At 47.7% G+C, this 16,458-nt stretch overlaps 2 protein-coding genes across 4 annotated transcripts in view; one reads left to right on the forward strand and one right to left on the reverse strand.

Annotated features, from left to right (window-relative positions):
* Nucleotides 1-16,458, reverse strand: part of LOC128412208 (zinc finger protein 850-like) — a 264,328-nt gene that overhangs the window by 179,419 nt on the left and 68,451 nt on the right. The gene's annotated exons all lie outside the window — the stretch shown is intronic.
* Nucleotides 1-16,458, forward strand: part of LOC128412209 (maestro heat-like repeat-containing protein family member 7) — a 67,423-nt gene that overhangs the window by 41,370 nt on the left and 9,595 nt on the right. For both annotated transcript variants that reach the window (XM_053385085.1, XM_053385084.1), the window contains exons 15-20: nucleotides 1,815-1,952; nucleotides 3,265-3,379; nucleotides 5,839-5,979; nucleotides 8,364-8,528; nucleotides 10,176-10,331; nucleotides 11,923-12,045. In XM_053385085.1, the coding sequence (XP_053241060.1) occupies nucleotides 1,815-1,952; nucleotides 3,265-3,379; nucleotides 5,839-5,979; nucleotides 8,364-8,528; nucleotides 10,176-10,331; nucleotides 11,923-12,045 (838 nt within the window). The remainder of the gene's footprint in view (nucleotides 1-1,814; nucleotides 1,953-3,264; nucleotides 3,380-5,838; nucleotides 5,980-8,363; nucleotides 8,529-10,175; nucleotides 10,332-11,922; nucleotides 12,046-16,458) is intronic.

Raw genomic sequence — 16,458 nt, forward strand, 5'->3', positions numbered from 1 at the left:
ATAATGGAATACTGAGTGGTTTAGTTTATGTAAAATATGCAGGGATTTGTGTTATGTACAATGAACCATGGAAAGAGAAGGAGGTCTGTTCTTAACCTGAAACTGTTCGTAACCTGAGGTACCACTTTAGCTAATGGGGCCTCCTGCTGCTGCCACGCCACTGGAGCACAATTTCTGTTCTCATCCTGAAGCAAAGTTCTTAACCCAAGGTACTATTTCTGGGTTAGAGGAGTCTGTAACCTGAAGCGTCTGTAACCCGAGGTACCACTGTATTTTATGGTTGTTTAAATGAATATTCTAAAATGCATGATAGAAGAACTTAATAAAAGTTATATATATATATATATTTAAAGATTAACAAATGTAACCTGGTTAGTCTCTCCGCAGTCTGATAGCTATCCATTTTGTTATAACGCAGAGCTGGGCTTTTTCACTGGTAGCCCCATGGTTATGGAACATGTTCCCTGCTGAAATAAGAGAGGCATCCATCTGCATTGGCATACCGCCGGCTTTTGAAGACAGGCCTGTTTAGTCAGGCATTGCCTTGTACCCACTCAAGTGTTAAAATATAAGCCAGGCATCTAGGTCGCTGGGCACCCACAGACAAGGAAAGAACGCTAGAACTCGTAAACATCTGTATGTTGGAAAATTCAGGATGGTTAAAAGCCCTTGTTCATGCATCACATAGTTAACTCCTACAGGAAGCAGTGATGACCAACAACTTGGATGACTTTAAAAGAGGATTAGACAAATTCATGGAGGGCTTTGGGCGGCTATTAGCCAGGATGGCTCTGCTCTGCCCTCTTGTTGCTCTTGTGTTCGAATCCTGCTTGCGGGTTTCCCAGAGGGATCTGGTTGGCCGCTGTGGGAACAGGATACAGTCATACATCGGGATAAATACGCTTCAGGTTCAGCATCTTCAGGTTGTGCTCCGCGGCGACCTGGAAGTAATGCAGTGCGTAACCTCCGGGTTTCACCCCTCGCGCATGCGCAGACGGTCAAAATGACATCACGTGCATGCGCAGAAGCAGCGAAACGTGATACGCGCAGACGCACTGTCACGTCTTACGTTATGTTTAGGATACGAACGGGGCTCCGGAACAGATCCTGTTCGCATCCCAAGGTACCACTGTACTAGATGAGATGGGCCATTGGCTGGATCCAGCAAGCCCTTATGTTCTTACATTATTCTGAAAGTGACTTCTCCATTTCTACCCAGACTAATACTATTATCAACAACAACAACAATATTTATGTATTGCTTGCTATGAATTATGTCAAGGCGATTTCACAATGCAATAAATAAATAAATAAATAAATAATAATAATAATAATAATAATAATAATTTTTTTATTTGTACCCCGCCCATCTGGGCGGCTTCCACAAATACCAAAAATACACTAATATGTCATACATTAAAAACTTCCCTGAACAGGGCTGCCATCAGATGTCTTCTGAATGTCAGGTAGTTGTGTATCTCTTTGACATCTGATGGGAGGGCGTTCCACAGGGCGGGTGCCACTACCGAGAAGGCCCTCTGCCTGGTTCCCTGTAACCTCACTTCTCGCAGGGAGGGAACCACCAGAAGGCCCTTGGAGATGGACCTCAGTGTCAGGGCAGAACGATGGGGGTGGAGATGCTCTTTCAGGTATAAAGACATGCACAAAACAATTGCAGGTATAAAAACAGTTAAAACCATTAAGAGGAGCCTGCTGGGTGAGGCCAAATGCCTATCTGGCTGAGCTTCCTCACAGCCTGATCCTGCAGAGCTTCACTTATGCCCTTATGTAACCAGGCCGTCCTCTTGGCTTAGCTTTTCAGCGGAGGCCCTCAAGTTGCTCCTGATTCGCACTGGCTGCCGCTACGAGGTCACGTTCATGGAGAGGACACGGGGCTGGAGCATGCTGCAGAGCGCCAGGGAAGTGCTCCAGGGGGCCACGCTGCTGGCAAGGTGAGGGTCCTGCTTTTCCGTCGACTTCGCCCCTGGCCAAGGAGAGGCGCCCGCTGGCACCCAGGCTGCCACACTGGCTCTGCCATTTCGAAAACCAATACAGCTGTTCCCCAAGGGAGCCAAGGCCCTGGGCCCAGAAGGCTGGTGTCAGGTTTCAGGGAATCGGCTCCACCCCCCCGGGGGGGGCAGGAGATAAGCAGAACAAAAGAAAAGGAGTCTTATTACCAGTTAGAAACTTTAATAATCACAGGGAGAACAGGGAGTCTTCTCTTCTCATGAGGTGGCCAAAGTATTGGAGTCTCAGCTTCAGGATCTGTCCTTCCAGTGAGCACTCTGGGCTGATTTCCTTCAGAATGGATAGGTTTGATCTTCTTGCAGTCCATGGGACTCTCAAGAGTCTCCTCCAGCACCAGAATTCAAAAGCATCCATTCTTCGGCGATCAGCCTTCTTTATGGTCCAGCTCTCACTTCCATACATCACTACTGGGAAAACCATAGCTTTAACTATACGGACCTTTGTTGGCAAGGTGATGTCTCTGCTTTTTAAGATGCTTCCCAGGTTTGCCATCGCCTTTCTCCCAAGGAGCAGTCGTTTTTTAATTTCGTGACTGCTTTCACCATCTGCAGTGATCATGGAGCCCAAGAAAGTAAAATCCCTCACTGCCTCCATTTCTTCCCCTTCTATTTGCCAGGAGGTGATGGGACCAGTGGACATGATCTTAGCCTTTTTGATGTTGAGCTTCAGGCCATTGGCAAGATGGTCTGCTGCAATTTGCATCTTAGTTTCTTGAGGTTTTATCCTTCTTGAACCCATGTGGATTCAAACTTAGAAACCAATCAGTTCTTTGAACTAATTAGCAATTTGCCAATAGTTACGTGGAGGAACAGTAACTCAGGCTTGTTAGCTGAATTCTGTTTATTAAAGGGCCTTGAAGATTAAAGCATTCCCAGAGACAGACCAAATTCTTTGAGTTGTAAATTAGCCAGTTAACCCTCTCACACTGAATCTACGTCCCAGACACCCAGGTGTCAAAACCACAAATCAGCTAGAAACTTTCTTCCTGTGAAGGGAAAGAGATAACCCCGTTCACACTTTTAAAGTCAGAAGTCTGTAATTGAGACCCAGATATCCATTCCCAACATTCTACAGTCTTTGGTTCTCCCAGCATGCTCCTCTTCTACATGAACCAAAGTTTTTAACCAATATCACTACAAGAGGGGTGCTGCATTATTCAGCTGTGGCCGCCTCGCAGGGGTGGCGTCACCCTCCTTCCTTGTAACAGCATGGCGCCTTCCCCCTGGTGTCTTCCAGAGCCATGCTGCACTTTGCTTGCCCTGAGACCATGAGGATCCTGGACATGATGTTCTCTCTGCTCAGCAAAGGCAGCAAGAAACTCAAGCCGACCACCATCGCTTTCTTCGTAGAGGTAAGAGATGCGCAGGATAGGCAGAGCGACAACCTGGGACCAGGTGACCTGACAGAATGCCTTCTCCCATACAGGGCCAGGTGGGGAAACAGAGACGTTTTCCCTGTTGGGCTTACTGGTGCGTTGCGCCAGGGCACTTGCCTCTCAGGGGCGCCCCAGCGAGTGGGGGAAGCTGTGTGGCTTTGCCAGCAGCCTCCCGTTTCCCCGTACGCCCGCCAGCTGTGCCCCGTCAACCATATGGCTGGCGGGCATGTAGCTTGCCTCCCAAGCCTCCACAGGAGTAATAATAACAATATTTTTTTATTTGTACCCCGCCCATCTGGCTGGGTTTCCCCGGGCACTCTGGGCAGCTTCAAACAAAGATTAAAAATACATTAAAATGTCACACATTAAAAACTTCCCTGAACAGGGCTGCCTTCAGATGTCTTCTAAATGTCAGGTAGTTGTTTATTTCCTTGACATCTGGTGGGAGGGTGTTCCACAGGGTGGGTGCCACCACCGAGAAGGCCGTATGCCTGGTTCCCTGTGGCTTTGCTTCTCACAGCGAGGGAACTGCCAGAAGGCCCTCGGCACTGGACCACAGTGTCCGGGCCGAACGATGGAGGTGGAGACGCTCCTTCAGGTCTACTGGGCCGAGGCCGTTTAGGGCTTTAAAGGTCAACACCAACACTTTGAATTGTGCTCGGAAACATACTGTGAGCCAATGAAGATCTTTCAGGACTGGTGCTATGTGGTCTCGGCGGCAGCTTCCAGTCACCAGTCTAGCTGCCACATTCTGGACTAGTTGTAGTTTCCGGGTCACCTTCAAAGGTAGCCCCACATAGAGTGCATTGCAGTAGTCCAAGCAGGAGATAACCAGAGCATGCACCACTCTGGCGAGACAGTCTGCGAGCAGGAGGGTCTCATCCTGCGTACCAGATGGAGCTGGTAGACAGCTGCCCTGGATACAGAATTGACCTGCGCCTCCATGGACAGCTGTGAGTCCAAAATGACTCCCAGGCTGCGCACCTGGTCCTTCAGGGGCACAGTTACCCCATTCAGGACCAGGAGGAGAGCGATCCCCGCAGAGGCTTAGGATGGCTGCTGCGCCCCAAAGGCCATCGTTCAGGGCTGGAGCATCTTCCTGGCATGCAGAACCTCTCTGGGTTCAATCCCTGAGAAGGGCTGGAAAGATTCTGGTCCGAAACCCTCAGACGCCTTCTCTGAGCCTATCCTACCCCAGAGGGTTGTTGTGGAGATTGAATGAGGAATGGGAGAACCTCGCACGCACAACCTTGATCTCCCTGGGGAGAGAGGTGGAATAAAAAGGAAATAAGGAAATAAGAAACGCACTGTGTGTTTTTAAATGTGCAGTTAGGAGAACGTCACCTATCAAGTTTGAAGCAAAGGAGAGACTGAACCGTGGTCTTCCTTCCCTCTTCACAGGCAACCCCATTCGGAGTCTGTGTGTTTAAGGGGTTAAAGACATTTTAATTTTTGGAAGCTATTTTGATTCCTCCTGTAAGAAATGCTGGTGGGGGGAGGGGGGAGAAAGACTGTATCCTAAGGGTGAGCTCAGCTCATCAATTTAAAAGACATTTAAATCGAATGGAATTAAATGTAACGGATTAATGAGTTATCTAAATGGCTAATTTTGAGGTGAGTCCTTAGTTGATTAAGGACTGTTTAAACAGCAGGCCGGCCTAATGAATTGGTTGAGGATTTATTTATTTTTTAATTTGCTTGCCTCTTTCCCTCCTTGCACCCTGGGCTGATTACATGCAGCTCAGTCAACCTAAGTAAACATGTAATAAAGCTATTGTATGGTAAAGGGTTAAGACAAGTGCATGTTTGGGTTAAAGGAGGGTCCTGGGTCTGAAAACGTAGAAAACTACTGCCTTAAACCACCTCGTTGTTTTGCACACAGTGAGAAGCAGCTGGGAGGAGAGTTCAGGGATAGTTTTTTAAAAAAATAATTTTATAAGCTGTGCGCCCTTGTTTTGCAATTTAATCCTTTTCCATCGTCTTGCATGATTTGTCGCATTTTATGCATTGTGATTTGCTGCTGTTTTTATCCATTATGGATGAGTAATTCTTTATTGTAATTGATAACTTTAATTATTACTAGCTGATGTTTCATTTTAGTGTTTACTGTTGGATTACTGCATATTACTTTATTTGGTATACGTTGTTTACTTTAAAGTTATTGTGACCTATTTTGTGTAGGATCTGATTGTTACTATTAATGTTTGATGTATTCTTATTATTTTTTTGTGCTGGAAGCTGCCCAGAGTAGCTGGGTATAACAACAAAAACAACAACAACACACACACACACACACAGCATTTTGGAGACTTAGTGCGGACGTTTTTACGGCTGTTAGCCCTGCTCGTCTAGGCAAGCTCCATCCCAGGGAAAGAGGTGGTCGCATCCTGCCCGATCCTCTCTCACGTGGCCGATGGTTCTTTCTTGTTCCTCAGCTTCTCCACTACCAGGAGATTGAGCAGCTGCCGGCGGACCAGATCTTTGAGAGTCTTGAGGAGTGGACCAGGAACCCCAGCCCGGACGTCCGTTCCCTTGGCCTGAGAGCTCTAGGCATCTTAGCCATCCACCCTGATAAGGTGAGGAAGGAGGGGGCAGGGACAACCCCTCCGTTCTCTCACATGAATCGAGAGAATTGTGGAGTTGGAAGGGCTCTCCAGGGTCATCTAGTCCATCCCCGCTGCTAGGAAGCTGCTTTATACTTTGGTTCATCGAGCCCAGGGATGAGGGACGAGGATGAAGATGCCGGGCTGGCAAAGGGTAGTACGGAGAATGTAACCACAGCTTTCCTGGATCCTGAGATGCTGCCTTCTGCAGGAAGGCTGGTGGCGGCAGGTTGAAAGTGCCTTTTCTGCAACGGTGCCCCACCTGCGGAACTCCCTGCCACCGCCTCTTTATCTGCTTTCCGTCAGCAATTGAGAATATTGCTGTCTAAACAAGTTTTCTGCTTAGGGCGTTGATCCCTGATTATCTTCTTTGCGCTTCGGTCTTTCCCTGTTGTTTTTCCGCTCGACAATTTGTGTTCTTGGCGAATGGAACTTGGCCCCTTTCCTGCTGGCTCTCCTTGTCTCACAATCCGCTTTCAGCAGCTCCATCACGGAGAGGGGAAGCAGGGCATAATTTTAAAAAGGTAAAGGACCCCTGACAGTTAAGTCCAGTCGCGAACAACTCTGGGGTCGCGGTGCTCATTTTGCATTACTGGCCGAGGGAGCCGACGTTTGTCCGCAGACAGTTTTTCTAGGTCATGTGGCCAGCATGACTAAGCCACTTCTGGCGAACCAGAGCAGCACACGGAAACGCCGTTTACCTTCCCGCCAGAGCGGTACCTATTTATCTACTTGCACTTCGTGCTTTTGAACTGCTAGGTGGGCAGGAGCAGGGACCGAGCAACGGGAGCTCACCCCGTCGCGGGGATTCGAATCTGTGGGAGGACGTAGGTGGCGCTGTGGGTTAAACCACAGAGCCTAGGGCTTGCCGATCAGAAGGTGGGCGGTTCGAATCCCCGTGATGGGGTGAGCTCCCGTTGCTCAGTCCCTGCTCCTGCCCACCTAGCAGTTCAAAAGCACGTCAAGTGCAAGTAGATAAATAGGTACCGCTCCGGCGGGAAGGTAAATGGCATTTCTGTGTGCTGCTCTGGTTTGCCAGAAGTGGCTTAGTCCTGTGGGCCACATGATCCAGAAGCAAATGTCGGCTCCCTCAGCCTATAGAGCGAGATGAGCGCGCAATCCCAGAGTCATCCGCAACTGGACCTAACAGTCAGGGGTACCTTTACCTTTATCTTTATCTGTGGGAATGTTGTGGATAGTAGGATATATTGATTAAATATTATCCTTCCTCACTCACACTAGTGAGCTGGTAGCAGAGCACATTCCCCTGTATATCGCAGGAAGCAATTTGGTAGATTCATTTGAATCTCTTGAGTTAAGCAATCCAGTTTGGCTTGTCCAGATGGGATTTGTCCCTGGTAAATTATTATTATTATTATTATTATTATTATTATTATTATTATTATTATAAATTCCCATTTAATCCCTCTTTAAAAGAATAAAGACTCAACAGTCTTCTCTTAAAAGGAATGAGAAGTTTACTTACATTCAGTTCACACTACGATCCTGAAGGCAGACTTTAGCTTGTAGTTACAGAAGAGAGTTTGACTCCATCCCATATGGCAGGGGTGGCCAACTCTCAAGAGTCTGCGATCAACTTTCAGAATTAAAAACTGGCAGTGATCTACCCCCGTTTTGGTGGGTTCAGCTCAAAGCTGTTGAGCTTTTTTTTAGGGAGGAGAGGAGCCCTGTTTTGGGGGGGTTAAAGAAAAGCTTTTGGGGGGGAAGCTCTGTTGGGCGGGGGTGTTAAAGGCAAGGGAAAAAGGGGTAAAGTCACTCAGAAAAAGATTGCTATGGATCAAAACAGCAGCACAAAGAGAGCTCCGTCTTCCCTTCCAGAGATCATACAACAATAGAGGGCGGGACAAGGGGGTGGGGCAGGAGTCAGTTTTAGCGACGCTAAGGAAAGGGAGCCAGAGATCGACCGCGATCTACCAAAACCTCGTGGGGATCTACCAGTAGATCGCCGTCGACCTGTTGGACATCCCTGCCATATGGGAATGAGCCCATGTGCTGCTAGCTGAGAGCCAGCAGACAGCAAAAGGAATCAAGATGGAATAAAGCAAAGAAGAAGGGAAGATGGCTGTGTGAACAGCCCTTTTATGGGGTCTCCCAGGGTCACGCCCATCTACCTGGTCACATGTGGGGGGGGGAGGATGCTCCAGACCAGGTGTGACAGGAAGTCCACCTGGCTGGAGCAACATTCCCCTGTGTGTCCACTCTGGGCAAACAGGAAGTGTTGTACTTGTCTGCTACAGTGATGACACACCGCACATTATCTAGAGACCCAAGAGTGTGCTTTCTGTCCAGAAGAAGCTTGGGGAAGGGAGTGATGTTCAGCTGCTTCCTGTTTGCAGGTGGAGGAGGTCAAGACCCTCATGCCAACGCTCTTGGGCAGCTTAGAAGAGGCAGACGGCGTGGTTGTCGCTGAGGGCATCACGGCCATCCAGAACCTTTTGAAGTTCATGCAGAGGAGCGACATTGTCAGCTTGGCTGAGAAGCTGCTTCCTTTGTTCAGCAATGTAAGAAATTGGGGGAGATTTCCTTCCAGTCTGGGGTGCGCCTCCCACCGCCCCGTGACCCCAGAACTCTCCATGGTCCCATCGTGCCCCCTACTTCTGTTTTCAGGGCTCCCTGCACCCCCTTCTCCCTCCAGTACCTGGTGGCTTGGCTATGTCTCCTCCCTCCATTAGCCCTGAAAATGGAGAGGCTGGGTCAGTGCCAGATCCGTAAGGTGCGGGAATGTTGTGGGTAACAGGAGAGGATATATTGATTAATATTATCCTTCCTAACTCGCGCTAGCAAGTAGTAGAGCGCATTCCCCTATTACACAGCCAGAAGCTGGTTGCAGACTCATGTGAGTCTCTTAAAACAATAAGCAGTTCAATCTGGCTTCCCGAGATTGGGATATGTTCCTGGTAATATCCCTTGGATCCTGAAATATACTTGGAGTCAAGAGTGGATTTCATGCTCTTTATTCAGCTCAAAGTGGCAAGGAGGAATGGAAGTTCCCCCAAAATATCTGCTTTATATACATTATTTACACAATGGGCTGCACGTGATTGGCTAATTCTGGGATTCTCCTGTAGGCCAACCAGGTTGTGGATTCACTTCCACCTGGAGCTGGACTGGGTGGCTCCTGCGGACCAATCAGACTGCTGCATTGTTCTAGGACCAATCAGACTGCTGCATTCTGAATCCTATTCAACTCAGTACATAACAAATCTCTAAAAGAATAAAGACACAACAGTCTTGTTCATAAGTAACAAAAAGAAGTTTACTCACAATCAGGCAGAGCACAGTGTGACTGATCCCTGAAGGCAGGCTTTAGGCTTAAGGTTACAAATATGTACAAATAGGTTTACCCCATATGGGAGATCACCCAGGGACTGCTGGCTGAAAGTGCAGTCCAGGTGAAGCAGGCAGGAGAAAAAAGAGAAGGAAAGGGAAGATGGTTAAATGACTTGGCCTTTGACCAGTTCTGGAAAGGTCACGCCGACCTACCAGTCACATGCAAAGGAAGGCTGCTCCAGCCAGGTGTAACAGGAAGCTCGACTGGCTGGACCAACATCCCCTGCATGTCCACTCTAGGCAAACAAGGAATGTTGTACTTGACTGCTCCAGTGGATTACATTCCACATAAAGCCGGGTTGGGGAATGGGTTGAGGGCAAGGGTGGGAAGAGGGCAGAGCTAAACCAATCAGGAGCAGCCAATCAGGCTCCGGGAGGACGTGAATCCGCAACCTGATTGGCCTGCAGGAGTAGCCAATCAGGCTCCTGGATGAAGTGAATCAACAACCTGATTGGCCTGCAGGAGCAGCCAATCAGGCTTCTGGAGGAAGTGAATCCGCAACCTGATTGGCCTACAGGAGCAGCCTGGAATTAGCCAATCATGCGGGCCCATTGTGTAAATAATGTATATATAGCTAGATCTTTTGGGGAAAGTTTCATTCATTCTACTACGAGCTGAATAAAGAGCATGAAATTCACACTCAACTCCGAGTATATTTCAGTCAGCGAGGGCTAGGGGCAGCCAGAGTGGCAGGTTTCTCCCTTCTCAAGGCTTGTGGGACTTCCCCATAGCAGCCCCCGTTTGATCAACCCATGCTTTCAGCCAAGCTCTGAACTTTTAAGACTCACCCACATGAAGTGGCCTCTGTTGCCCGCAGGCAGAGGCCAGGACCCGCAATTCCGCCATTGCCCTGTTTGCTGAGCTGCCCAACGTGGTCAAGAAGAAGGAGAAGTACCTCATCCAAGAGCAGGTGACCCAGAGTTTGCTCCCGCTGCTCCTCCACCTGCAAGACGAGGATCCTGAGGTGGTGAAGGTGAGCCAGGAACAGAGGATGCAGTTGCCTTGCCCTGAGTCAGGACCTTGGGTCATAGCTGTCAACCGTCCCTTATTTGACGGGAAACTCCCTTATCCCAGCGCCGTGTCCCTCTGTGGTCCCTTATTGATGATGTCCCTTAAATTTCCCGGGTTTCGAAGGAAGCAGCTCCTCTTCCTCCCTCCCTGCCGGCCAGGGAGGAGGGAGGCTCCAACTGTGTTGCTTGGCTGCCCAGCCCGCCCCCCTCCGGCCTCCTCTCACCAGCCTCGGCCCCAGGAGCCCCTCCCTGCCGGGACTGAGGAGCCTTGAGAGGAGAGCGAGGGCAACCATAGAGAAAGCAGTTCAGAGAGAGGAGGAGGCGCAGGCAGGTGTTCCAAGGGCTAAGCATAGACGGTGAAAGCGGAGGAAGGACCGCAAGCGCTTCTCCCATGATTTGTAGTGGTAGACTAGCATAGATGGTCTGATCTGCGGGTTTACTTTGGGCGCTATTTCCCTCCCCCCCTTCTTCCCGCCCTGCCTGATGGAACTGAGAGCTGCAGATGGCGCACAAGAGAAAAGATACAGAACTGCAGCAGCATCTTCGTAGCTTGGACTTCATTTTGCGCGAAAAGTGGTTGCTGCTTGTAGTTATTGAATTGCAGTGTTTCATCGGCTGGTGTCTTGAGCAGCAACCTCTGGAAACGAAGGGCTAAAAACCGGCGCTGCTCTCCCAAATGATCTGGTCCCTTTTAACTTCTAACTTCAGCTGGTTGACTAAAATCCCTTATTTTGGCTGCTGATCCCTTATTGTCGAGGCTGCTGGTCCCTTATTTTCAAATCTGTAAGTTGACAGCTATGCCTTGGGTCCATCTAGCTCAGTAATGTCTGCACTGACTGGCAGCAGCTGTCTTAAGATCTCAAACAGGGGACATTCCTAGTCCAACCCAGAGATGCCGTCGAACCTGGGACCTTCTGCATGCCAAGCAGATGCCCTACCACTGAACCCAACCTTTCCTTGCTCTGAGTTTGCAGAATCCGGTTTCCCTGTGCTTCATGGGCCAATGTACCGTATTTTTAATATTTTGTTGGAAGCTGCCCAGAGTGGCTGGGGAAACCCAGCCAGATGGGCAGGGTATAAATAATAATAATAAATTTTTATTTTATTTTATTTTTATTTTTATTTTTTATTTCTAAATTTAAATTTTTAATTTTTTTAAATTTTTAAATTTTTATTTCATATTATTTCATATTATTTCATATTATTTCATATTATTTCATATTTCATGTTATTATTATTAATAATAATACATATGGAAGGATGCAGGAAGTGCTTTTCGACTTCTCCTCCTGGATCTTAATGTTACATATGATTTCTATGCTCTCCCACCCCCAAATGATTTTTAAAAAATGTGTGTTCAATTTCCCCCCGGTTACAATTTACAAATTTTAATACAAACTTAGAATAAAATGAGGAAGACAACTTAGGGGACGGAAATGGAGATCAGGGTGGTTGTGAGCAGAGGCAGAGGTTGCCAGCTTGGCAGTCGCTGTTGCCATTGACCTGCCCTCTCCCTGACTGACCCTTGTCGCCCCTTTTGACTCCCCATGGCAGGGTTGCCAGGATGCCCTCGCCAGGTGCTTCCGCTTCCTGGGCTGGTCCCTCCCGAAGAAGATTAACAGCAAGAAGGCTTGGCACGACCACCCTCAGATCGCAGAGACCCTCTGCCGGCAAATCGTAAGTCACCAGCCTTTGTATAGCAACGGCTTGGCAGGGTATGCTCCAAATTTCCCCCCGAAGGGCCAGGTGGGAGGCAAGTCAAAAAATTGCAAGCACCCCCATTTCAATTTGAGATTCCATCTCTGCAAATCCCCTTGAGTCTTTCTGGATCCCAAAATTTTTGGTATTCAGTTTCTAGGATTCCGGGTTTGGAATCAAATATCTTCAGAGCCGGCTTTTCAAATATTTTGACCGCACATTCCAGATTTTGTAAAAACTCTCAAGTTCACTGATTCTGGTTTATGCCTCTAAATACTAGTTGCTGCGAATCTCATGGAGGCAAAGGGGTCTTGTGTTCAAATCCTGATTGCAGGTTTCCTCTTGAGGCTGTCAGTTTGCATTCCCTAGTGCAGAAAGTATTGCACTGATGTGTAGAGACCTTTCCTATTCTACTTAATTCAAGAGGGTTCTGGAACATAGCTGTCAACGTTTCCCTTTTTTAAGGGAAATTCCCTTATTCCGAATAGGATTCCTTGCAAGAAAAGGGAAAAGTTGACAGCTATGTTCTGGAAGCTTCTCTGTGTGAAAGAAACAAGGAGAAGGTTCATGGTTCTAGATTCAGGTAGGTAGCCGTGTTGGTCTGACACAGTCAAAATAAAAAGAAAAATGTCCAGTAGCACCTTAGAGACCAACTAAGTGATGTTAAGTGATGCATTAATATGTTTAATTCCATAAGGTGAAGATCTAAGGATGTTAATGTTTAAGTTAAATTTCATAAAAATTGGGATTTGGAAAACCATTAAAAGGTCATGCAATGAAATTCAACCAAGGGGAAGCGAGGAAGTCACTTAACAAAGTTAATAACTGTAATTTTCAATAAGGCTATGATTTATGTTTGTCTGTTTTGTGTGTGTGTGTGTTTGTTTGTTTATAATATTGTGAAAACTAATAAAAAAATGGGGGGGGGGGAATAGAGACCAACTAAGTTTGTTCTGGATACGTATAAGCTTTCGTGTGCATGCAATCTGATTTCGTGGTATCTGAAGAAGTGTGCATGCACACGAAAGCTTATACTGTACCGAAAACAAACTTAGTTGGTCTCTAAGGTGCTACTGGACATTTTTTTATTATTATTGTTTCAAGGTTCATGATGTTTGGGTTATACCTTCTGAGAAGCTGAGTAATAATAATAATAATAATAATAATAATAATAATTTATTATTTATACCCCGCCCATCTGGCTGGGCCTCCCCAGCCACTCTGGGCGGCTTCCATAAAAACCAAAAATACAGTAAAATATCACACGTTAAAAACTTCCCTGAACAGGGCCTTAAGATGTCTTCTGAATGTCAGGTAGTTGTTTATCGCTTTGACATCTGCTGGAAGGGCGTTCCACAGGGCGGGCGCCACTACCGAGAAGGCCCTCTGCCTGGTTCCCTGTAGCTTTGCTTCTCACAATGAGGGAACCGCCAGAAGGCCCTCGGCGCTGGACCTCAGCGTCCAGGCAGAATGATGGGGGTGGAGACGCTCCTTCAGGTATACTGGGCCGAGGCCGTTTAGGGCTTTCAAGGTCAGCACCAACACTTTGAATTGTGCTCGGAAACGTACTGGGAGCCAATGTAGGTCTTTCAAGACCGGTGTTATATGGTCTCGGCGGCCGCCCCCAGTCACCAGTCTAGCTGCCGCATTCTGGATTAGTTGTAGTTTCCGAGTCACCTTCAAAGGTAGCCCCACGTAGAGTGCATTGCAGTAATCCAAGCAGGAGATAACCAGAGCATGCACCACTCTGGCGAGACAGTCCGCAGGCAGATAGGGTCACATCCTGCGTACCAGATGGAGCTGGTAAACAGCTGCCCTGGATACAGATTTGACCTGTGCCTCCATGGACAGCTGTGAGTCCAAAATGACTCCCAGGCTGCGCACCTGGTCCTTCAGGGGCACAGTTACCCCATTCAGGACCAGGGAATCCTCCACACCTGCCCGCCTCCTGTCCCCCCAAAACAGTACTTCTGTCTTGTCAGGATTCAACCTCAATCTGTTAGCCGCCATCCATCCTCCAACCGCCTCCAGACACTCACACAGGGCCTTCACCGCCCTCACTGGTTCTGATTTAAAAGAGAGGTAGAGCTGGGTATCATCCGCATACTGATGAACACCCAGCCCAAACCTCCTGATGATCTCTCCCAGCGGCTGCATGTAAATGTTGAAAAGCATGGGGGAGAGGACAGAACCCTGAGGCACCCCACAAGTGAGAGCCCAGGGGTCTGAACACTCATCCCCCACCACCACTTTCTGAACACGGCCCAGGAGGAAGGAGCGGAACCACTGTACAGCTGCCTTAAACTGGTTCTGTTATCTCTTTCTGTCAAGGTCATGGTGACTATAATAGTAAGGCCAAAAGGAGCCTGGGTTTCACTTTCTCTGATCTCTTTTCCTTCTGGTGTGATGTTCTGTATATAGTGTTAAGGTTTAGACTTATAATAAGTTATTGTAAGTTTTAGCTAAGTCTGCGGCAACTGGATTTCTTATGGCCAGTGCCAATCCTGAATGTTTTGGATTTGTAACCATTATGCTCATCTGCCTTCAGTAGCAGTAAATCTCTGCCGGATGAAATACAATTGCTTCTGGTCTGTTTTGGGGGGGAATCCTGCAACGTGTTTAAGTTTTTACTCTGCTAACTATACGCTGGAGTCATATGTGTCGGGATTCAAGCCAAAATCCAGAGCCTCCAGCTCAGCTCTTAGTCCAGAGGAATTTGGCCACCCTCAAGGTGCCCGGCTTGAATCCTTGACCTCCCCTGCCAGCGTCTGCCGGCAAGATCAAAGGAGGTCTCTTCGGCGATTCTCCTCAACGTGAAGGAGAACACACCACCACTCCTCCCACTCCTCTCCCAGGGAGGGGGAAAGAGACAGACAGAAATATATCTACAAGTCTTTATTCCTGTCTTTCACCAGTACAGAGAAACATGTCTGCACACTCTGCTTCCCACTGCAGAGAGAGATTAAACTCCTCCCATGTACTTCCAGTACAGGGTCATGTGCTGCTCTGAGGTAACATCCGGCTCTCAGAGCACTTTACAGACAGTCCCAGTTTCCCACGGGACAATCCAATAACATCAGTTTCCTGTTTACCATTCCAGCCACCTGGTGCTTGCTTCTGCATTGCTCCTTTTTCGTAACATCCTCCCCCAAAAGAAACAATGCGTGTTGCAGCAAGCAAAGCATGATCCAGAGAAGAAAACAAACAGTTGTTATACACATAACACTCCCCTGTTGTTTCAGTTCCACCCTTGGAACTCCCCGCCACTGGTTTCCCCAGTGTACCTCTCTGGCTGTCTGGTTTCCAAGGAATGAGTGCATCTGCATTACCTTGGCTAGCAACTCTCTGTTGTGTCTTTGTCTCTGACTTAGACACAGCTCCAACCTGTCCTCGGTTGTTTACAACAGCAACACATGCAACAGCTAAGTTAGCAAACTCTTTTGAGTACCTCTTGGGTGGTTGACCCTTTGTAACTCTCTCAGACCTACGTATGAGGTGCTGATCCTCTCTGCTCACTGGTCCAGTCTCAGGACTCTTTGGAGAACTAGTTCCAATGGTAAACAGTGGTTCATCCTTCAGTTGTGAAGGCCTATCTATTGTGTGAGACTTCCTCTCAATGACTGTGACAACTGAGCTCTCCGAGCTATCAGTGTCATCACTTTCTGTAAAGCTGAAATCAGTGAAATCATCATCATCTGAATCGTCCTCAGTGGGAAATGTGTGTACTATCACTCGCTCCTGTTCAGGAACACTCTCTAGAAATTTTGTGAGAATCACCTGACCAGATTCAGACAAAATTACTCTGTAGAGACCCTTTTCATACCCCACAAAAATGCCTCTGGCATTCTTTACTCCACCTGGAGCTTCTGTTCTCACATGAGACCCAAAAACTTTGAAATGGGCAACAGAAGGTTTTCTGTGGAACAGTTTCTCAAAAGGAGAACTTCCCAACTCTTTTGAAACCTTTCTCACTTTCGTATAACAGAACGACATTAGAGACTCGGCCCAGTACTCATGTGGCAGATGTGAACTAAGCAATTGCGCTTCCATCCCCTTTTGCAATTCTCTGTTCACCCGTACACAGACACCCCTGTTCCACGCTTCCGCTGAAACAGAAACCTTGTGTCTTATTCCCTTCTTCTGCAGGAACCTCTGGAAATCCTGTAAAAGAAAAATCTGCTTCTCATCTGTGAATAGACAATCAATGTTAGCATCATGCATACTCTTAACTTTGTCACAAAACTCCTGAAACCTCTCCAAGGCTTCCTTTGGCTTTCTCAACACATAAACCCAGACATAGTTAGAGAAATGATCCACACACACAAGATAATATCTTGCTTTGCCTCTAGAAGGTTCTAGAGGACCAATTACATCAGCATACACCCGCTGAAA

This window comes from Podarcis raffonei, chromosome 4 (assembly GCF_027172205.1).
Source record: "Podarcis raffonei isolate rPodRaf1 chromosome 4, rPodRaf1.pri, whole genome shotgun sequence".
NCBI classification, from domain to species: Eukaryota; Metazoa; Chordata; class Lepidosauria; order Squamata; family Lacertidae; genus Podarcis; species Podarcis raffonei.